Source organism: Clinocottus analis, unplaced genomic scaffold, assembly GCF_023055335.1.
Source record: "Clinocottus analis isolate CAN_PGR_092001 unplaced genomic scaffold, fCliAna1.0.p SCAF_3, whole genome shotgun sequence".
NCBI lineage: Eukaryota > Metazoa > Chordata > Actinopteri > Perciformes > Cottidae > Clinocottus > Clinocottus analis.
Window position 1 is genome coordinate 21,889,013 of NW_027176042.1, and position 22,792 is coordinate 21,911,804.

Here is a 22,792-nt window from a genome sequence, read left to right on the forward strand (position 1 = left end):
TTCTTCTTCTTCTTCTTCTTCTTCTTCTTCTTCTTCTTCTTCTTCTTCTTCTTCTTCTTCTTCTTCTTCTTCTTCTTCTTCTTCTTCCTCTTCCTCTTCCTCTTCCTCTTCCCTGTGTGTGCAGGACCTGAGCAACAAAGACATGAAGAGAGATCTCTACATCGTCTGCCAGGTCATCAGGACAGGTGAGGGGTCATGAGAGGAAGCAGTCAAACAGGAAGTAGAGCTGACCATAAGCCCGAGTCAGACAGGAAGTAGAGCTGACCGTGAGCCCGAGTCAGACAGGAAGTAGAGCTGACCGTGAGCCCGAGTCAGACAGGAAGTAGAGCTGACCGTGTCACTTCCTGCAGGCCGCATGCTGCTGAACGACAGTAAGAAGGGTCCTCCTCACGTCTCGTACCGCCGGCCGTACGGATGCGCCGTGCTCACCATGAGCGACGTGCTGCAGACCATCACGGAGCTGAAGGAGGAGAAGGAGTTCACTCTGAAGGTGTACATGTACGTACACACACACACACACACACACACACACACACACACACACACATAATTGGTGGCAAACGTTTGGGAATCCCTTTAGAAAATGTTTTACTGCAGCGGGTTCTGACCCCCCCTTCCTCTCAGTCCTGGTCTCCTGTGCCCCCCTTCCCTCCAGCGGGTCCTGGTTCTCCTCTCATTGTGTCTGATTGTTCTCCAGCTGCAACAACGAGAACGAATGGTACCAGATCCACGAGAACATCATCCGCAAGTCCAGCACCAAGTACACGGCTCCCAGCACCAACTACGGTAGGCCATCATAGAGTGTGTGTGTGTCCTTGTATGACGTGTGTTTGTGTATGTGTGTATGTCGTCGTGTGACGTGTGTGTGTCTCCCCTCAGGCCTCATCATCTCCCTGCAGCTGCTGAGAGGAGACCTGGAGCAGCTCCGCAGAGAGAACCCTCTCCTCTTCAGCAGAGGGGCGGCCATGACACGAAAGCTGGGCTTCCCCGACGTCATCATGCCAGGTGAGACACACACACACACACGCACACACACACACACACTGACACAGACACACACACTCACAGCCTCCCTGGGTAGTGATGGAGCGAGTATTTAACACACTGAGGTGATGAATGACTCCTCCCATAGGTCATTAGTCTCAGTATTTACGAGAGTGTGTGGCTGCATGTGTGTGTGTGTGTGTGTGTGTGTGTGTGTTGTGTGTGTGTGATACATAACATATCCAGGTGTGAGCAGGTGACCCCACACTGTCGCTTAGTGAACTCTGTGTTCGGTCCAAAGTGAAGATAAACACGAGGTTCATTCGGGGTCCATGTTCAGCGCAACATACTCATGAATTCCCATCATGCAGTTCAGATGACTCACAGTCCTGCTGATGAATGCGCTCTCAGCTAACGTACGAAGGTTCACTTCACTTATATTGCGTGCGCCTCATTCCCAGGTGTGATGATGTGCCTGTGTGTGTGTGTGTGTGTGTGTGTGTTGCTGACCCAGGTGACGTCCGTAACGACCTGTACCTGACGCTGGAGCGAGGGGACTTCGAGAGAGGGGGGAAGAGCGTCCAGAAGAACATCGAGGTCACCGTTTACGTCCTGTACGCCGACGGGGAGATCCTCAAGGTGGGGGAGCTGCGCCCCATGTGTGTCTCCTAAAATGACTCAACGCAACCAGAGATACAACGTGGCGAGGGTTTCGTGACCGCAGGTCGGTCCACGGAAAGGTACGTGACCTCGAGGATGCCCCTCGAGGTCACGGAGCCATCTGTGTAACACGATGGGAGATGCACCTTTTTAAAAAAGGAGGCGGTCCTTCACCCCTCTGACTGACTGTGAGACGGTGGTCCACCATCATCACTGACAGGAAGTCATCATCACTGACAGGAAGTCATCATCCCTCATCATCACAGACTCACTCCTAAAAGAAGGACTCTGATTGATACTTCTCTCGTGTTCTTAGAGGCGTTCATGTTTTTGTGACGCCTTAATGTTCATCAGAGGACTGTGTGCTGCCTCCTCTCTGCAGGACTGCATCAGTCTGGGTTCAGGTGAGCCTCACCTGCCGGAGCACCGCTCCTTCGTGCTCTACCACAACAACAGCCCCCGGTGGAGCGAAGTCATCAAACTGCCGATTCCCATCGACCGCTTCAGAGGGTCCCACCTCCGCTTCGAGTTCAGACACTGCTCCAGTGAGTGACTCCCCGGTGATATAGAAGCGTTTTATCACATCATGATAATAAGATCATGATATGATGATATCATCACAATATCATCAGACATGACTGAAAAAGGCCATACCTCGGTCCTTTACAGTATGTTGCATTGTCTCGTTTATCTTCTATTTAATGGATATGTCATATCTGCCTTTACTTTAGTTCACACTTTGTTGACCAAGTCAATTACTAAGTAGGAAAAGGTTTTCCTCCACTTTCCTCTGTCTTTCCTCTCTAACTGTCTCTCTCTTTGTCTTTCCTCTCTCTCTCTCTGTCCCTGTTCGGTCTTTGTTGGACTCCACAGCGAAGGATAAAGGAGAGAAGAAGCTGTTTGGCTTCTCCTTCACTCCTCTGATGAGGGAGGATGGAACCACTCTTTCAGACGAGAGCCACGAACTCTACGTTTACAAGGTCAGAGGTCGTAGTTGTGTTGCCGCTTCATGTTGCCATTAAAAGGGTTTACCGTCCCTTCGTCCCAGACCTCTAAAAGAGTTTACCGTCCCTTTGTCCGAAACCTTTAAAATGGTTCTTCCATCCCTTCGTCCTAGACCTTTGAAGGGGTTTACTGTCTCTTCTTCCCAGACCTTTAAAAGGGTTTACCGTCCCTCCGTTTTGGGACCATTGTGTTATTATTTAAAATAAGTTAAATACAACGAGTTTGGGGCCATGAGGTCAGCTGTTTGAACAGAGGGAGACTGACTGTTTTAAAAATCTGTGATAGAAACGTCGTCCGTGTGTCTCCGTCCTCAGTGCGACGAGAACACCACCTTCAGTAACCACGCCCTGTACCTGGGCCTGCCCTGCTGCAAAGAGGACTTCAACAGCTGCCCCAGCATCCCCTCCAGCCTCATCTTCCAGCGCAGCGGCAAGGAGACCTTCTGGATCTCCACACAGCTCTCCTCCACCAAGCTCACCCAGAACGGTACGAGCCAGCAGCAGTTGATGATGCAGATAAATGCTACCAGATCCTAGCTTATCATACGGGGGCGAGGAAGAACCTCGGGGCTCTCAGTCTCCCGGTTGTTGACGCTGCTGTTGTCTTGCAGTTGACCTGCTGGCCCTGCTGAAGTGGAAGGCCCATCCGGACCGGGTCATGGACATCCTGGGCCGGCTGCGACACGTCAGCGGAGAGGAGATCGTCAAGGTGAGGTCTCTCTCTCTCTCTCTCTCTCTCTCTCTCTCTCTCTCTCTCTCTCTCTCTCTCTCTGGGTCGATCGTCACACTGAATGAACAATCTGGAGAACTTTACTTTCTACGTTTATTTCGACAATTCCGTCGTTAGCTCCGCCCCCTCCTCGTGCGTCAGCGTGTCACCAGGTGATCGATCACAAGCCGTACCTGCCTTGCCAGAAGTGGGAAGAAGGTGATTCCCTGAGTATCCTGATAGATGTTTCAACACGATCTTGAGGCGTGAGACTGTTGCCGGGCAGACTGAATTGAAGAAGTGTTCCTGCAGCTTGTTGACGTTACGCTAGCAACTAGTTGATGAGCGCATGATGGTGATCAATAGCTCAGACGTGTCGCACAGGATCAGATGACGGACTGTTGCTCATGCCTTTCCTTAAGCGGTCCAACCCGATGAGAGCAAATGTCTAAATGTTTCTTGATGCAATGTAACATTAACTGTTTGTGTGTGTGTGTGTGTGTGTGTGTGTGTGTGTGTGTGTCAGTTTCTCCAAGACATTCTGGACACATTATTCTCCATCTTGGATGACAACACGGACAAATACGGACCGCTGGTGTTCCAGTCACTGGTGAGTCTCCAGAGAGCCGACGAAGTTAAAGTCAGTAGCACACGGTCGGCTTCAGGCAGATGGATCTCTGTGCAGCATGTTGAGAGACAGACAGACAGACAGACAGACAGACAGACAGACAGACAGACAGACAGACAGACAGACAGACTTTAGTCTCAGGGTAATATCACAATATTACAAAAGCAAATGTGATGGACTGATTACATTTAACTAAGTTAAGAGAAGCTGTCAGTCGGCTCCACTGTTATATTCATGTAACGCTCAATGTGAACCATTCATGAATTAATATTTGATATATTTAACACCTCTCTCTCTCTCAGGTGTTTATTATAAACCTCCTCAGGGACAGTAAATATTACCACTTCAGGCCGGTGATGGACACGTACATCCAAAAGCACTTTGCAGGCGCGTTGGCTTACAAGTGAGTGTTTCACCACAAACTGTCCTCTGGGTGTGTGTGTGTGTGTATGTGTGTGTGTGTGTGTTTTAGGGGTTATAAGCCCCTGATGTTAAAGCTCTTCATCGGTTTGAAGTGTCGCCCTTCAATCCCTTGAATACATTCACTCAAATAACGACATCATTGTATAATCATAGCATGAAATAGTGAAGTAGAAATATACGGTTGTTTTTTCTGGTTTATGATGTGAATGATTTCTAGTCGCGACTCCGCGGCTGTCGGCTGAGTTTCTGAAGCGTTTGCTTTTTATATTTTATTTTTAAGTTTAAGAAATTCTGCCCCGTCTCTTTTGCAAATAGAAAAACAAAAGGAGCTCAAGTGTCCTAACTTACCGACGTTGTTTCAGAGAGCTGATCCGCTGTCTGAAGTGGTACATGGACCGCTCTGCAGAGGTGGTCCGACAGGACCACATACAGGAAGCAATGAGGGTAAGAGACGCTCAACTCCGATGGTTTCCTTCAACATGACCCAGCAAAAAGTAAACGTACTGTTTATGGTTGACACACATACATATTAACAAAGCACGACACTGAAGAGTTGTTTCAGAAAACCAGTCTGCAAATGATCTTCTTGTCTCTTTTGGGGCGCTTCAATCTTTATACAGAAGTACATTTTAATGTTAGAATATAGCTATGCACTTTTTATTCAAATCTGTTTTCTAAATACATTTTTCGAAAAATGCTTCAACTGCTAAAGAAAAAAAGGTGTTTATAAGATATGGAACATCCGAACAGTAAACATTCAACCCGCTGAACAAAAATAGTTTTCTTTGTTCCCTTCGGCTCACAAATAAGAAGCTGCAGAGATAATATTCATATTGCAATGTTTCCCCCCCCAGCTGATAATCTATGAAACAATCTGCACAATGTTCTTATGTTAAAATCAACAAACATTCTTCCCCCTGAACGTCCTCGCACCGTTCTCTCACTTGCTTCAGCGTGTCAGAGAGCGCTCAGCATGCAGCAGATGTGGAGGATGTTCCACATTCAGCAGACAAGCGATGCTCAGCACTTTGAAATATTCATCAGACTCCAACATCTGTCTCAAATGGGTCACAGTGTCGCGTGAAAGTGGGCGATGTGAATTATTGAGCATGGTTTTGACACGTGCTGCAGCTCTACGGGTTTCATGACTCCACGTTCAGAGTTCACATACATTTACAGTTCAATGCATTTTGTAATTATGACAAAAAAAATACTTAATATCTTCTAATAGATAACAGACGAGGAGGTAACTGACACTTCAAAGGTTGTTGGAGTCATAGAAGCGTCGGCAGTAATTCGACTTATTTATATTTTACGACCTTCAGCTTGTGTCCGTCTCTGTCTTGTACAAACTTTGCACTAATTTACGCCTTTAGGAAGCGAGCAACGATTCCTTCTCTGCTCGGCTTTTATTTTCTGTTTTGGATTTAAAATGTAAAACAAACATCAAATGTGTTTGAAACTTATTGGCACGTTCAGTTGACATTTTTCATTTTTGAATAATTAAAAACGTCGATGACGTGCCTGAATCTGTTTAATTTAATACTAAACTCGCAAGTTATTGTTTCTTCTAATACATTTTTTAATTGATGCAGCACTTGAGAACTTTAATTGTGTTAAAACAATCTGATTGGATTAAAATTACCAATAAAATGTATTAATGGTGCACAATGAAAACAAAATAGTTATTTCTCATTAAATAAGACTTTACTGCAGTTTTTGTTGAATTAGATTTTATTTTTTATTCATGGATACATATATCCCCTTTTTCTGATGCAACTTGTTGTGTCTTCCTGGCAAGAGATGATGAAGATAGAAACAAAGAATGAGACAATACATACTTGTGTTGTGGATGTTTATTCGTAAATAACAAATTTATATTGTTTAATGTATTGTTTCTCTCATTCTTTCTCTCATCCTTGTTTCTGTCTCACACACGAACCCTCAGGCCTTGGAGTATCTGTTTAAGTTCATCATCCAGTCTCGAATCCTTTACTCTCGAGCCACTTGCGGGATGGAGGAGGAGCAGTTTCGCACCAGCGTCCAGGAACTCTTTCAGTCGATCCGCTTCGTGCTCAGCCTGGACAGCCGCAACTCTGAGACCCTCATCTTCACACAGGTGGGAAAGAGAACGCAGTAGAGACAGACTCTACTTTTCTTTAATCGTTCTATTTCTTTTAAGAAAGAAGAAGTAATCTCATCTTTTCACAGCTGGTACTGCAACATGTTGTGTCTTTATAGTTTAGACAAGACTAATCCAAAGAGTGAATGACATCTGCTTGTAGTTTAGATCATTTCCGTCTCCTTTTAGTTGCTATAACCTGACTCTTATCTCCTTTATGTATCTCTTTTGTACCTCGGACCTTTCCTCGATTCCTCCCCTGACCTTCTGTTTCAATCTCCCACAATTCTTTGCTCCACCCTTCGGGTCCCTGTTATTCCTCCTGGGCCTCTTCCCTCCACACCCACACATCACAGGGCTCCCAGCCTTGTCCAGGCCAAAATCAGGCCCCCGGCGTTGGGCCTACCGCTTCCTTAGCACTAGCCCCCGCCCCGGGCCAAACCCTGCCCCTTGCCCCAGGACAGGCTCTTGGCGGCGGGCAAGCGAACTGCACTCAGGCCTGGAGCTCCAACGCTCTGCGGCCGTCTCCACTGTCAGTAAGTAGACGTCGGGATGAAAACCACAGCACCCCCGTTCCCTGTGTGAAGCCCAGCATCCTAATTCAGCAGTTTGAGAGCCTGATGTCACACACACCGCTGTGATCCGACACCACCCACCCCAACCCGCCCTGACACCAGCTGCACTCACTGCTCACCTCCAACGTTCATCTCAATGTCCTCTAACTGTAACAGCTGTTTCCGAACCATCCACCTTGTTACAGTCAAAGTCACAGTTTATAGATCACTACACACTCTGACGAGTCACTGTTCATAGATCACTACACACTCTGACGAGTCACTGCTCATAGATCACTACACACTCTGACGAGTCACTGCTCATAGATCACTACACACTGATAAATTGACGCTTATAGATCACTTCACACTTTGAAGAATTGCTGTTCAAAGAACACTACACACTCTGACGAGTCGCTGCTCATAGATCACTACACACTCTGACGAGTCACTGTTCATAGATCACTACACACTCTGACGAGTCCAAGCTCATAGATCACTACACACTCTGACGAGTCGCTGCTCATAGATCACTACACACTCTGACGAGTCCTAGCTCATAGATCACTACACACTCTGACGAGTCACTGCTCATAGATCACTACACACTCTGACGAGCCGCTGTTTATAGGTCACTACACACTCTGACGAGTCTTGTCACAAACTAAAGCCGTCATGGTCACAGATGTTTTATATCAAAGTAGTAGATGAGTAGATGAGTAGAAATACTCAACAACTTGTTTATAAATCAATGAATCATTTAAGTCATTTTTCAAACAAAAACACATTATCTGGTTGCAACTTCTACATTGTTTCTTTTTTAGTCTTACAGTAAACTGAACATGTTTTGTAAAGGCATCACATCAGACTTTAAAGGAGAGTGATGTTTTTTTAAAGAAAACAATCGGCAGATTATTTAGCCATGAAAATAAACTGCTGTAGATTAGTCCACAGCTGAAACATATTTGCATTTGGGAAAGGATTATCAAAAGAGTTTATTTCTTCATGGAATGCACTTATTTAATGAAATGTTTGTAGCTCAACTAAGATGCAAGAAAAAAAGGAAATTTCCCCACATCAGTTGTGTTCATAACAATTATTTTTCTGACATAAAACTATGAGTCCGACGACTGAAAACAGACAATTGAGACCATTTTTTCTGAGGACAAACATTTTAAAGACGCATCTCCTTTAAGTCTTCTTCACCAATCAAATTTGTTGCTTTGCTTTTTTTTCTATTCGTCTAACAGTGTTTTGTTTCGCTTTTCCTTCAAAACCTTTTCTCTCTATAATTAATATTCCTTGATAATCTTGCTGTGATTTCTTTTCTGTGAATGGATGAATTTACTATGTTCGCTCTCCTGTGTCTTCAATGTCTCAACTGGCAAATGTTTCGATTCCAAAATGCAGCGCTTTCATTTCAGAACATAATACTGAATTACATGAATAGAGAATTCAAAGCAAAATGATCCAACCTTCTGGAGTTGCTCTGTGGTTCGACCTGTAATGTGCGATGAACAGCGTCACTCATTGGGCATTTTGTTATTCAACGTTTCACTGTGTGGCTTTAACTCACCTCTGTTGTTTTATTACAGACTTCAAGTCATCATCACATTTCTCACAGAAACTCATACTATTTACCTCACTACCGTTTATCTCTCTCTCTCTTTCTCTCTCTCTTTCTTTCACTTCCTTTTCCCCCAACACCCTCTCCTGCCCTACGTAATGTCTCGTCGTCTTCCTCTCTCCCTCGTCCTCCTCAGGCCGCTCTGCTGAACTCGTTCCCGGCGATCTTCGACGAGCTGCTGCAGATGTTCACGGTGCAGGAAGTGGCGGAGTTTGTGCGCGGCACTCTGGGCAGCATGCCGTCCACGGTGCACATCGGACAGTCCATGGACGTGGTCAAACTGCAGTCCATCGCCCGGACGGTGGACAGCAGGCTCTTCTCTTTCCCAGGTGACGGTTCTAGTTAGAACTTTCTCTGATTCATTCTTCATCAGGTGAGTATGTCGGTAAACCAGTAGACGACAGTCTCCAACAGTAAGGGCTGCTGCTTTAGAAATGTATCTGACATATCATTGCTGTTATTACTATTTTATCATCTCCACATATAATGTCGGCAGTTTGGCAGAATGCATTTAAACTAATTTGTAGTCCTCTGTGGATGTGCATGTTTACCATCGTTAAATCACTCAAACAGTCATTAAATCTCTCAGTTGTCTTAGTTTTCTTTCTTATTTCTTACGTGTGTGTGTGTGTGTGTGTGTGTGTGTGTCTGTGCGTGTGCCCTCAGAGTCTCGAAGGATCCTGCTTCCTGTGGTCCTGCATCACATCCATCTCCATCTCAGGCAGCAGAAAGAGCTGCTCATCTGCTCTGGAATCCTCAGCTCCATATTCTCTATTATCAAGAGCAGCTCAATGGTAACACACACACACACACACACACACACACACACACACACACACACACACACACACACACACACAGACACACACTAAGGCGGAGTAAAGAGATGAAAAGAAAATGAATCCTTTCCATGAAATAAATGTAATTTGCTAAATCTATCCAGTCGTGAGACATCAAAAAAACTTTTAAAAAACTGTTAAAAAAAAATGTAAAAAATGTTTCACTATCACCAAGTTCACGTTTAATCTAAACATTATCATCGAGATAAAACTCATGAAACTTCACTTTAAAGGACAGCTCTTGACATTTCAATGTTTCCTCTCAACATCTCTGATGTGAAGCTCCTCCCCTTCTTCTTCTTCTTCTTCTTCTTCTTCTTCTTCTTCTTCTTCGGTTGTTTCCTCTAACTCCTTCTCCAGGACACGTCCGTGCAGGAGGAGGTGGAGATGATGGTGGAGTCCCTGCTGGACGTCCTCCTGCAGAGCCTGCTGTCCATCATGAGCAAGAGCCAATCGCAGGAGGCGGTAAGGGGTCAACGCTGTCCGCAGTGCACCGCGGAGATCACTGTTAGTAACTAACAATACGACTACTACAACTTCACCTCCTACCTCCTGCATCCTGCACCCTGCCTCCTGCACCCTGCCTCCTGCACCCTGCCTCCTGCACCCTGCCTCCTGCACCCTGCCTCCTGCCTCCTGCCTCTCCATCCACCTCAGGGCCGGGCAGTGTTTTCATGTTTAATGTTCATAACGTTTCAAAACATTAGATTTTAAATCTGTCACGAGGTGAAAGTGTATATATTTAGTTCCATTGTAATAAGTTAATACTTAAATGAAGATAGTTCATAATGTGATAATTACTGCCCCATCCCTCCTGTCACTGACCCTCCTGTCTTCCAGCAGCCTTCATCCTCCTGCTGCTCCTCATCCTCCTCTCTGTCTGCTTCTCTCTGAAGCTCATCTTTACATCCTGTCTCTGTGATATTGGTGTATTATAAATGTTCTCTCAGTCACGTTGAGTTCCTTCTCGGTTTTTATGTGAAGATGCAATTTGTTCTTTATGGATTGTTACATGATGACATCATTCATCTTGCAGCTCCCTCTGCATGTTCAACACAAAGGCTTCGCCTCATAGGCTGCAAGAATGACGACTTCCTGTCGTCCAACAGGAAGTCGTCATCACTGGTTCCCTCCACAAAGACGAATCAGATTGTATTTGAACAAATAAACCTTGACAGCAAATTGTTTTAAACGACACAAGTAATGCCAACGGAACGTCCATTACGAGCCGAGTGAGGTGCTTCATGATATCCATAAAGATCAGGATTGGAGGAGTCTGACGCCTCATTGTTGTTTTTTGGTGGTTTTGTTGCCTGAACTTAACTAAACTTGTACATGAAAGCAATAGATTGCTTTTCCTGACTATTTCACAAGCTGCTGAGAGTCTGAGTTGTTCTCACAGGATGTGACATACAGACTGGAAGAGCTTGTTATTATACTGCTGGCATCACCTCTGGTTGGTCACTTCCTGATAAGCGCTGCCATGTGATTGGTTCTCATGCCTCTCCCGCCTGCTTCCTATTGGCAGGGAGAGTATGTGTCCTGCCTCCTGTCCCTCCTCCGCCAGATGACGGACATCCACTTTCTGCACCTGGTGGAGAGCTTTCAGAGCAAAGAGGAGCTGAAGGTAGAAAAACATCACGACATCAATTCAGGTTTCTGGAAGAGAAGCTCTAAAAGTAAACTAAAACACCTCTTCCTCTCCTCCTCCTCTCGTCTTCCTCTTGTCTTCCTCTCCTCCTCTCCTCTTCCTCTCCTCAGGAGTTCTTGTTGAAGATTTTGTGTGTCTTCAGGAATCTGATGAAGCTCAGTATTTTCCCTCGTGACTGGAACGTCATGAGGCTTCTGACCAGCAAGTACGACCACAACTACACATGTAGCATGTAGCAGGGACACACATGTAGCAGGGACACACATGTAGCATGTAGCAGGGACACACATGTAGCAGGTACACACATGTAGCATTGTCTGTGTGATTCAAACTGTGTCTGTGTTCCCGTCCTGTAGCATCATCCTGATCATGGCTCAGTACTTGTAGCATGTAGCGGTGGCACACATGTAGCAGGGACACACGTGTGGCATGTCTGCGTGACTGAAACCTGTTGTCTGTGTTCCCGTCCTGCAGCATCATCCTCACCACGGCTCAGTACTTGTCTCCTGCTCTGCACAAGAACTTCACTGAAGCGGAGTTTGACTTCAAGGTGACTTTAACGTTCTTTACTTTCTGTGTTGCTTCAACACGAGTCGCTCTGTGCTGATGAATCTCTCTTTCACAGCGTTCATCTGTTTTAAACCAGTTGATTGTTAATGTTAAAAATATATGTTCTTCTATTACATGTTTTCTGTAAATGTCATGTTTGTTATAAATATGAACAATTGTTCATACATTTCCAGATTATACATCTGAACATTGAATGAAGCCAGTTTTTTTTCAGTTTAGATGTCAGAGGTCACAGAGGTCAGAGGGCTGTCACATTTAACATTTAACGTGTTGTGATGTCGGTTATTGTGTGTTTGTGTTTGTGTGTGTGAAGGTGTGGAACTCCTACTTCAGTCTGGCGGTGCTGTACATCAACCAGCCCAGTTTACAGCTGGAGAGCCTGAGTACTGCCAAGAGGAAGAAGGTCTTAGACAAGTAAGAACACACACACACACACACACACACACACACACACACACTCACACACAAACCTTGTTTCCTGTTTGACGTGAAGCAGTTCTACAAATTCGGCAACCTACTTTTGTCATCCTGATAAAACGTTTGCCTGCAGGTACGGAGACATGAGGGTGATGATGACCTACGAGCTCTTCAGCATGTGGCAGAACCTCGGTAAGGTTCTCCAGAGGAACTCTGTTTTTCTCTGTATCTCTCGGTTTCCATTCACGTCTCATGAGGCTCATTTTGAAGTTTCACGTTCAAAAAGCTGAATAAAAACTCTCTGACTGATCGCCTGACTGACGGTGGGCGGCTTCTCGTGTGCAGGTGAGAATAAGATCCATTTCATCCCCGGTATGATCGGGCCATTCCTGGGCGTGACGCTGGTTCCTCAGGTGGAGGTACGAAACATCATGATCCCCATCTTCCACGACATGATGGACTGGGAGCAGCGCAAGAACGGGAACTTCAAACAGGTTTGCACCCGACTGTGTGGAGAACCGTGGGTCACATGACCAGACCCGTCTGTGTGGTTCCTTCAGTTGAGTTGATGTATTTGTTGTGATGTCACAGGTGGAGGCGGAGCTTATCGACAAGCTGGACAGTCTGGTGTCCGAGGGGAAAGGAGACGAGAACTACAGAGAGCTCTTCGGTTTGCTGTAAGGAACCTTGTCCTTCTCAGCTCCTCTTCTTCCTCTCTTCTTCCTGTCTTTCTGTCTCCTCTTACTGAAGTCTTCCTCTCTTCTTCCTCTCTTCTTCTTCTCCTTCCGTCTGCTCTCTCAGAAGTTAACGCTCAGTCTTCCTGCTCTAACGCTGGTGTGTGTGTGTGTGTGTGCTTTGCTCTGCTGCTGGACAGAACCCAGCTGTTTGGGCCATACCCGAGGTACGCTACACACACAGGGACACACTAACACACGACACGCACATGTTGTGTATGTATTCTCCGCTGAAGCCTGCAGCGTGTCTCCAAGAGCTGCAAAAATATAAATATAAGATATAAGGTATAAAATATAAGAATATCTCTGTCAGGTTTCTAACTTTTGTTTTTCTTGAAGTCTGTTGGAGAAGATCGAGCAGGAGACGTGGAGGGAGACGGGGATCTCCTTCGTCACGTCGGTCACACGTCTGATGGAGCGACTGCTGGACTACAGGTAACACACACACACACACACACACACACACACACACACACACACACACACACACACTATAGTGTGTGCTTTTATATCACATAAATCATGTTATGGTAGTTTGATCGGCAGCAGTTATTTAACATTTAGACATTTTATTTGTTGATGCAAACTTCTTATTTTGATTATAAAGTACAAAGATGACATTACTGAAGGTGAATGTAAGTGTAGTGTCATGGTCCCCGTAAGTCCTCGCCTGGTCATGGTCCCCACAAGGACGCTTGTGAGGCTCATTACATCCTTCTGTCCTGCAGAGACTGCATGAAGGGAGACGAGACGGAGAACAAGAAGATCGGCTGCACTGTGAACCTGCTGGTAAGAGCCACCGCTGAACTGGGAATGTGTAGCACCAGTTCACTGCACCAGACCTGTTGATGGTTGCACACCACAGAAGAAGAAGATCTACATCCTGACTGTGTTTTGTTTTGCATCTTCTCAGAATTTCTACAAGTCAGAAATCAACAAGGAGGAGATGTACATCCGCTACATCCACAAGCTGTGTGACATGCACCTGCAGGCGGAGAACTACACCGGTACCCACACACTCTCTAACACAGTCACACATATACACACACTCTCACACACAGACACACACACACGCTAACACAGTCACACATATACACACACACAGACACACACACACGCTAACACAGTCACACATATACACACACACAGACACACACACACTCTAACACAGTCACACATATACACACACTCTCACACACAGACACACACGCACACACAGACACAAACACACACACACACACACACACACACAGACAAACACTCTAACACAGTCACACATGTACACACACTCTCACACACACATATACACACACTCTCTCTAAAACAGTCACAGACGCTCTAACACAGTCACACATACACACACTCTCTAAGACAGTCACACAGTCACAAACACACTCTCTAATACAGTCACACACACTCACTCTCTAACATAGTCACACTCACTCTGTCTAACACACACACACACACACACACACACACACACACTGAGCCTGCCGCTGGTCCTGGTCCTCAGAGGCGGCCTTCACGCTGCTGCTGTACTGGGAGCTGCTGCACTGGGACGAGAGGCCGCTGAAGGAGTTCCTGCACTACGCCGCCCAGACAGAGTGGCACCGCAAGGAGGGGCTCTGCCGCAAAGTCATCCACTACTTCAACAAGGGCAAAGTGAGAGGATGCTGCACACACACACACACACACACACACACACACACACACACACACACACACACACACACACACACACACACACACACAGCCGATCTCGTGTGTGTGCTTTTATATCACATAAATCATGTTATGGTAGTTTAGTCGGCAGCAGTGTTATTTTATTTGTTCTTTTTTAACTTTCTATTTTGTATATATATATATATATATATATATATATATATATATATATATATATATATATATATATATATATATATATATATATTATAACACCATATCTCAACAAAAGAGTGACTATATGGATGAAGTACAACATTAACACGTGTGTGTGTGTGTGTGTGTGTGTGTGTGTGTGTCCACCAGTGCTGGGAGTTCGGCATCCCTCTCTGCAGGGAGCTGGCCTTCCAGTATGAATCCCTGTACGACTACCAGAGCCTCAGCTGGATCCGGGTGAGCTCCATGACCCCTCCCTCTGAACTTCTTCTTCTTCTTCTTTTTCTTCTTCTTCTTCTTCTTCTTCTTCTTCTTCTTCTTCTTCTTCTTCTTCTTCTTCTTCGTCATATTCCTTTCTCCTTCCATCCACATCTTTCTTCCTCCTCATGTTTTGCATTGTGTTTGTCTAATGTCTTTGTGTGTGTGTGTGTGTGTGTGTGTGTGTGTGTGTGTGTGTGTGTGTGTGTGTGTGTGTGTGTAGAAAATGGAGGCGGCATACTACGACAACATCATGGAGCAGCAGCGTCTGGAGCCGGAGTTCTTCAGGGTCGGGTTCTACGGCAGGAAGTTCCCCTTCTTCCTCCGAGTAAGATGAATCATGATGTCATAGTTTCAGATTTTAACGTTTTATTTACACAATCTGGTCAAATGAAAGTTATTTGTAGAGTTTTTGATGAAAAATTATAATTTTAAAATCAGTTTTGGGTTCATCCCATGTGATACCTTCAAGAACCGTCTGAAGGATGACAATCTGATGATAATAACCTTACAGCTTCTGACATACATGAGTAATTTATTTAAGGAAAATATGCTTTTAAAACAGTTTTTTCTGACTTTTGTTTTGTTTCTTTCGCTCCAGAACAAAGAGTTTGTCTGTCGCGGCCACGACTACGAAAGGCTGGAGGCCTTCCAGCAAAGGATGCTGGGAGAATTCCCACAAGCCATTGCGATGCAGCACCCCAATCAGCCCGACGAGGCCATCCTGCAGTGTGACGCCCAGTGTATCCTTCAGAGTTATTCTATGGAAGATCCCCACTGTTGTGAGGGTCATTGAAGGGGTCATGAAGGTCAGAACAAACCGGTCCAGTTCTTTCTTTGACCCGCCGGGCTCAGACCTGCAGATCTACGCGGTGACTCCAGTGCCGGACAGCGTCGGCGTCCTGCAGATGGACCGAGTGCCCGACCGCATCAAGAGCTTCTACCGGGTCAACAACGTCCGGCGGTTCCGGTACGACCGGCCCTTCCACAAGGGCCCCAAAGACAGAGACAACGAGTTCAAGGTGGGTCTGGATCCGGTCCGGTACCAGGTGGTCTGTCTGTCTCATTCTCAGGAGAGAGATTTGTCACAAATGTCCAGCTGGACTCAGAGGAACTGATCGGATTTTGGAGGTCAGGGGTCGATGTTTATGGCCAAACCTCAAGAATTCTTATTGACAATTTCACAAAAACGCCTCATAAATAATAAATTGTTCCGTTAAAACATTTATTTTTTATTATTCTGTACACATATAAAGTTTGTCGTGTGTTTCAGAGTCTTTGGATCGAGAGGACGACGCTGGTCCTCTCTCATCCTCTGCCGGGCATCTCCCGCTGGTTCGAGGTGGAGAAGAGGGAGCTGGTGAGTGAACGTGAAGGTGTCAGGTGAGCCGTCGAGCTCCACGAGGCCTTCTCCATCTTCTCCATCCTCCGTCCGTCTCAGGTGGAGGTGAGTCCGCTGGAGAACGCCGTCTCTGTGGTGGAGAACAAGAACCAGGAGCTGCGGACGCTGATCAGCCAGTACCAGCACAAGCAGCTGCACGGCAACATCAACCTGCTGAGCATGACGCTGAACGGGGTCATCGACGCCGCCGTGAACGGGGGCATCGCCCGGTACCAGGAGGTCAGACTGCACGTTTACTATTATTATTATGTTTATTATCATGTTCATTATTGTTATTATGTTTATTATTATCTTGTTTATTATTAGCATGATTAGCATTATCTTATTTATTATTATTAGCATTATTTTTATTGTTATTATCCTTATTGATATTGTTGTGTAATTCCCAGGCGTTCTTTGATAAGGATTACATCACCAGCCACCCGGAGGACACGGAGAAGATCACACAGCTCAAAGACCTGATGCAGGAGCAGGTGAGAGCTCATGGAGACAACCTGCTGCTGGTGATGATGATGGTGATGAAGAGCTTTAGAGTCATCAGACAGGAACCAAATAAAAAAGTTCAAACTACTTAATTTAACTCGCGTAATTCCGCCTTCAAACCCAAAAATGTAAAAATCTCTAATCTCTAAAGTATTCTCTAAAGTAATAATTTAAGTAATCTCTACAGTAATCTCTACAATAATCTCTTAAATAATATCTATATTAATCTTTTAGCAATCTCTACAGTAATCTCTGAATTAATCTCTTAAATCCTTCCCGTCCTTCCCGTCCTCCTCCCACAGGTGCACGTCCTCGGAGTCGGCCTGGCCGTGCACGAGAAGCTGGTGCACCCAGAAATGCGTCCCCTGCACAAGAAGCTGATCGATCAGTTCCAGATGATGCGGAGCAGCCTCTGCCACGTGAGCTCCACCGTCATTATGTTCATATTCATGTCACATATCGTACAAATATTATTCTCAAGACGCCCGCCGGTCACACTGGATGGGAGAGAGTAGGACTTCAGGTAGCTTGTTGTTGGTGGAGCTCAATTCAACACAACAAACACAAGACAAAGTAAACAGAAACACCAGCAACAAAAACAATATGGCCGACATCTTTGCGTCATGAACGGAACACGAGGAAAAGATTTGATATGTGAGCTTCAACATCCTGATTCTCTCTCTCTCTCTCTCTCTCTCTCTCTCTCTCTCTCTCTCTCTCTCTCTCTCTCTCTCTCTCTCTCTCTCTCTCTCTCAGGGTCTTCCTGGTTTAGAGAAGTCTGGATCAGGAGCCAGCAGAGGCATCCTGACCTCCCACGGCCCTATGAGCCCCGAGAGCTTCAAGCTGCTGCACCGCCACAGGTCAGACACACACACACACACACACACACACACACACACACACACACACACACACATTTGCTTCTATATTTTGTATTGGTAAGCTGTTTGTAGCGTTATTTTGAAAGGTTCTGTATGAATCAAGTTATTATTATTATCCTCATCACTTTCTATCAACACACATCTTCATCTTCCTCACCGTCCTCTTCACTGATCACTTGGTTCTGTTGTCTCTCTTTGATCTTTGATCTAACTTCCGCTCTGAATCTGTTTCTTCTTCGACCCTGAACTCATCACCCTTTCACCTTGCATGACTTTAACCTCCTTTATCGCTCTTCTATCCAAACGCATCACTTCATGCATGTTTCGGTTGTTTTCTATTTTCGGTTGTACTCTGCACGGCTCCTCCTCCTCCTCCCTCTTCTTCCTCCTCCTGCCCCCCCCCCCCCCCTCCTTGGTTGCCCCCCACAGCCCTATAGCCCTCTTGACTCCGGTGCGCTCCTCCTCCTCTCTCTCCTCTCATGCGTCCAGTGAGGCGGGTCCCGTCGGCAGCTTGTTGATCCTGGCGGACGGCGTGGTGGTCGAGCATCCCGAGGACTTCTACCGCATGCAGGTCGGGTTCACCTTCACTTCTTTTATTCCTTTTAGTATTTCCTTTCTTTAATGTACTATTTCACAACTGTAGGTAATAGTCCATGTGATCAATAAGCTAGAATATCTCTCTCTCTCTCTCTCTCTCTCTCTCTCTCTCTCTCTCTCTCTCTCTCTCTATTGGATGAATTCAATAGAAAAACTAATTGTGCTTTTGACGATCACTTCAATGTGTGACGTGAATATCAGAAATACACCTTAAATATCAGACTTGAGTTCATTTACATTGATCGCGTGGCTTTAACATGAGCAGCGGCGTTTCCTCACACAGGCGAGCCCCTCCTCTTCCAGCCTAAGCTCCACCCACTCGGCACCCTCTCAGATGATGAACTCCGCCCCCTCCACCATCAGAGGTGAGCCGCTGAGACACATGACGCGTTCAGGTGTTTTCAGTCTGTTCTACCCGTTAACTCGTCTCCCCGTCTCTCTGCAGTCGGCTCTCCGTCGCTGCCGGACAAATACAGACACAACAGAGAGATGCTGATGCTGCTGCCGCCGCACCGCGAGCGGCCGAGCAGCGCCATGTACTCCAACATCGGCGACAACGGGCAGGTACGGAGCACCTGGAGCGCATTTAGGGCCTCTTACCCTCTCCAGGGTTACCTTGTCTCTGTTGTCTTTAAATCTTCTTTAGAGTGTCTTAACCCTGCATTCTCTCTCCTGCCCACCAGGGGGCGACTCCTCTGGTTGTATAGAAGTCTATATAAATGACTCTACTTCTCTCTATGTATTCCTTCAGTAAACATTATAAACATGAGTTTATGTCTTAATCTCTAGTTTCAAGTCTTCTTCAATACAGCGTGATGTTCATTTAGTAGTTTATGGTCTGTTAACGTCAAACAGACCATAAAGGGTCAAAGGCCTTAAGGTAGATTACAAGCAAAGTAAATGCACAGACGCAAATGGATGCAAACAAAAGGATTCAGTCAATGGCCTTAAGGGTTCAGGGTGTATGTCCTTAAGGGTTTAGGTCTATAGCCTTAAGGGTGCAGGTCTAAGGCCTTAAGAGTTCAGGGTCTATGGCCTTAAGGGTTCAGGGTCTATGGCCTTAAGGGTTCAGGGTCTATGGCCTTAAGGGTTCAGGGTCTATGGCCTTAAGGGTCCAGGTCTAAGGGCTTGTCTTTGTCTTCAGCCCTCCCACTTCCAGCGGGCGCTGCTCCACCAGGTGATTGGTCCGTGTAAACCCTGCAGTGACCCCAACCTGTCTGTGGCGGAGAAAGGTGAGAGCTCACACACTCATTCTGACTTTCAAGACAGAGTGAGAACCATGACGTGAGAGATGTCAACTTATCTTTTTCTCCTCTTCTTGTCCTCTCCCCTTGTCTCCTTCTTCCTCCCAGTCCACACTACTCCCAGTAGTTGGAGTTTGGACAGCGGTACCAGAGAAGCCCTCCCCTTCCTGTCTGCTCACGTGGGCGGAGTCATGGCGCCTCCTGTTCCCCCGCGCAACCTTCCTCATGGTACGTGTGTGTGTGTGTGTGTGATACGTTGTGTACTTTTGTGTACTTCTCTGTATGTTTTGTTATTGTTGTTGTTTAGATGAACTTTGGCTTCCATCTTTCTAAATTGATTTAATTATTTACAGAATTAATGAGCTGTCATTTTGAAAAACAGAGACTGAACGGCTTGAAGCGCAGAAGTCTTTGTTTATTATGACTAACTGAAACTGAAAGACTTTTAGAAACACATCCCATCCTCCCCCTCACCTCCTCTCCTTCCTCATCCTCCTCCTCCTCACTTCCTCTTCCCCCTCCTCTCTGGTCTCAGGTGTGTGTGCTGTGTCTCCCCCTGTAGGACAACACCTGTCGATGCACTTTGATGCTTTCCACCACCAGCTCAGCGACCTCCCTCCAGCTCTCCCTGCGCGCTCCTTAAGAAAGGTACCCTCCTCTTCCTCCTCGTCCTCTTCTTCCTCCTCCTCTTCCTCCTCCACTTCCTCCTCCTCCTCTTCCTCCTCACTCCTGCAGTTGGTGTGGATGATATCCTGTCTGTCTGCACTGCTTAAAGAAAGGCACCTCAGCATTATCTTTATTTATATTTAAACAACTTTCAGGATGAAAAAAGAACAAATGTGACGACTTTGTGAAAGTTTAGAAGCCAAAAATTCATTTGAAAATCAATCTGTCTGCATTTTATTTTCCAAATACTCGTCTACTATTAAAGATTAAAGATAAACAAACCAGGAAGCAGATCTTCTGTCTGTTTATAGTTTCTCCTTTTCTCTTCTCTCACTTCCCTGTTTATCAGTTTGATGCTTCAACGTTCAGTTCATCCTTTTCTGTACAAACTATGTCACATGCTGCTAACGGTACTAGCGCTCCTCACGTCGGTTTAAACACTGATGGGTTGTTTACGATGTCACATGATCAGAGATCAATACTTAACCGGGAAGACGTTATTAATGTTCATGCCTTCTTTTTCTCAGTTCATAAGTGTCTTTCCTTCATGACCGTCAGCTCGTCCCTGTGGCGGACGCTGGACTAAACCCTCTCTCTCTCCAGTCTCCCCTGCACCCTATACCTGCCTCGCCCACCAGTCCTCAGTCCGTCCTGGGTGGCAGTAGCTCCACCCTGTCGGGCAGCGCCAGCTCCGGAGTCTCCTCCCTCGGCGAGAGCGCCTTCGGCGGCGGCGGCGGCGCCACCTCCTCCTCCGACCCCCCCGCCAGCCGCACGGACACCCTGGAGTCCGTCCCCGGCGGTCAGACCTGGACCGTGGACCAGGAGGACCCAGACGCGCCCTACCAACCCGTCAGGTATAGTGTCTCCGAGCCCGAAGTCCTGGACGGAGTCAACCCCCCGCCCTGCCGCAGCCACTCCGCCCCGGCCCAGGCCGGGGGCCAAATCCAGCTCCAGGCTCCGAGTTCGGCCTCCCTGGGAGCGCAGGATGGGCCGCCCCCTCCTCAGCACCTCTACTACCACCACCAGCACTTCCACCCGCACTACCTCCCCCACCACCCGCCCCTCTACCAGCTCCACGAGCCCCCCCCGGCCCTGCCCCCCAAACCCTACCTCAGAGAGGGGTGCATCCCGGAGGAGGACCCCCTGAACCCCGCCAACACCCAGAACGCCGCCCCCCCCGCGCCCCGGCCCATGCCGCGCAAGATCTCCCAGCCCATAATCGCAGCGACTAAGGAGGAGCAGGCGAAGGTGGCGTGGGAGCACGGCGTCAGTGAGGAGTGACCCCGCCCCCAAAACAAAATAACCAATCAAAGACAAAGGTTTTAAAGTTCGTCACGCTGAAATGTTTTCTACGAGCGAATTGAAATCGGATTTCTTTTAAATAAATATTATTTTGTCCACATTTCTAAATATGAATATATATATATATATATATATATATATATATATATATATATATGTATATATGTATATGTATATATGTATATATATATATATATATATATATATATATATATATATATATATATATATATATATATATAGTAGTATATCAACTTAATATATTTAATCCTGGTTAAAGGTAGAAATATGCAAGAACTCAAACAATTATATTTAAGCTTGTGATGATAAAAAATAAGGCATTTATTTTAGGTGAGGACAATAGAGAGAAACTATAATAAATATACACTTTTTAAAAATGAACGTTAACGACTGTACATTTTGTAAACGTTTTTTGTACGCTCGTCCGAAAGGCTCCAAGCTCACAGACGATGAAGATGAAGATGAAGTCTTCAAGGATTTAAATCTTCTGTTTTCTACACCAGATGATGCGTTCAATGACTCCTTCAGACTGAACTGTGACCGGCTGCTGCTGCTGCTTCCTGTCACGTGAAAACAACACGTGTGTGTTGTGTTTTTTATTTCATTTTTGAGTTGATGCTGGTTTGTTTCGTTCTCACTCTGACCAGAGAAGATGACGTGACCTTTGACCTTTGTGAGAGGGTCAACAGGCCTCTTGGAGATGAGGGGAACTCTATAACTAGATGATCTGCACTGTATTTTATTTTGATCCTGCTTTTATATTTACACCAGTGAATTAATCCGTCGCTGAAAATAGAGCCAAAATAAAAACCCACATGGACTGATTTAGAGCTTAAACTTTGTATTTTTGAGCCGTTTGTAAAGATATTCAGGAGGAACAATTAAGTACTAAATAACTTAAAAAGCAACACCAGCCGTATCCCACGTCACAGTAATTATTATGTTTCTTGTTCGTTGGTTTTATATTTTACACCTTTTTGTTTCCTGCTTCACGTGATGAGGTGTCAAGACGTTTGATTGACAGCCGATAAGACCGACGACGTCATCATGATGGCTGGATTACATTCAGTGTTTGGTCCCCGCTGGTCATTCGGCCCAGTTGCAAACTGTTTTTAGAAAAATCACATTCACAGTCAAC

General features: G+C 45.9%; 1 protein-coding gene across 5 annotated transcripts in view; it reads left to right on the forward strand.

Moving 5' to 3' along the window:
- Positions 1-21,725, forward strand: part of dock3 (dedicator of cytokinesis 3) — a 48,809-nt gene extending 27,084 nt beyond the window's left edge. For 2 of the 5 annotated variants that reach the window (XM_068593945.1, XM_068593948.1), the window contains exons 11-54: positions 125-185; positions 351-498; positions 698-786; positions 880-1,005; positions 1,499-1,623; positions 2,027-2,189; positions 2,518-2,624; positions 2,964-3,135; positions 3,260-3,357; positions 3,884-3,967; positions 4,288-4,388; positions 4,771-4,852; positions 6,357-6,527; positions 8,848-9,040; positions 9,378-9,505; positions 9,911-10,057; positions 11,079-11,177; positions 11,312-11,406; positions 11,676-11,751; positions 12,085-12,185; positions 12,322-12,380; positions 12,534-12,682; positions 12,780-12,865; positions 13,063-13,089; positions 13,262-13,357; positions 13,651-13,711; positions 13,836-13,929; positions 14,436-14,584; positions 14,951-15,037; positions 15,282-15,386; positions 15,660-15,801; positions 15,914-16,080; positions 16,332-16,418; positions 16,500-16,679; positions 16,850-16,933; positions 17,246-17,362; positions 17,700-17,803; positions 18,314-18,395; positions 18,705-18,786; positions 18,867-18,985; positions 19,566-19,653; positions 19,774-19,893; positions 20,201-20,313; positions 20,935-21,725. In XM_068593945.1, the coding sequence (XP_068450046.1) occupies positions 125-185; positions 351-498; positions 698-786; positions 880-1,005; positions 1,499-1,623; positions 2,027-2,189; positions 2,518-2,624; positions 2,964-3,135; positions 3,260-3,357; positions 3,884-3,967; positions 4,288-4,388; positions 4,771-4,852; positions 6,357-6,527; positions 8,848-9,040; positions 9,378-9,505; positions 9,911-10,057; positions 11,079-11,177; positions 11,312-11,406; positions 11,676-11,751; positions 12,085-12,185; positions 12,322-12,380; positions 12,534-12,682; positions 12,780-12,865; positions 13,063-13,089; positions 13,262-13,357; positions 13,651-13,711; positions 13,836-13,929; positions 14,436-14,584; positions 14,951-15,037; positions 15,282-15,386; positions 15,660-15,801; positions 15,914-16,080; positions 16,332-16,418; positions 16,500-16,679; positions 16,850-16,933; positions 17,246-17,362; positions 17,700-17,803; positions 18,314-18,395; positions 18,705-18,786; positions 18,867-18,985; positions 19,566-19,653; positions 19,774-19,893; positions 20,201-20,313; positions 20,935-21,612 (5,442 nt within the window). In that variant the 3' untranslated portion in view covers positions 21,613-21,725. The remainder of the gene's footprint in view (positions 1-124; positions 186-350; positions 499-697; positions 787-879; positions 1,006-1,498; positions 1,624-2,026; positions 2,190-2,517; positions 2,625-2,963; positions 3,136-3,259; positions 3,358-3,883; positions 3,968-4,287; positions 4,389-4,770; positions 4,853-6,356; positions 6,528-8,847; positions 9,041-9,377; positions 9,506-9,910; positions 10,058-11,078; positions 11,178-11,311; positions 11,407-11,675; positions 11,752-12,084; positions 12,186-12,321; positions 12,381-12,533; positions 12,683-12,779; positions 12,866-13,062; positions 13,090-13,261; positions 13,358-13,650; positions 13,712-13,835; positions 13,930-14,435; positions 14,585-14,950; positions 15,038-15,281; positions 15,387-15,659; positions 15,802-15,913; positions 16,081-16,331; positions 16,419-16,499; positions 16,680-16,849; positions 16,934-17,245; positions 17,363-17,699; positions 17,804-18,313; positions 18,396-18,704; positions 18,787-18,866; positions 18,986-19,565; positions 19,654-19,773; positions 19,894-20,200; positions 20,314-20,934) is intronic. The other 3 variants (XM_068593946.1, XM_068593949.1, XM_068593947.1) reach the window with 3 other exon arrangements.
- The last annotated feature ends 1,067 nt before the right edge of the window (positions 21,726-22,792 follow it).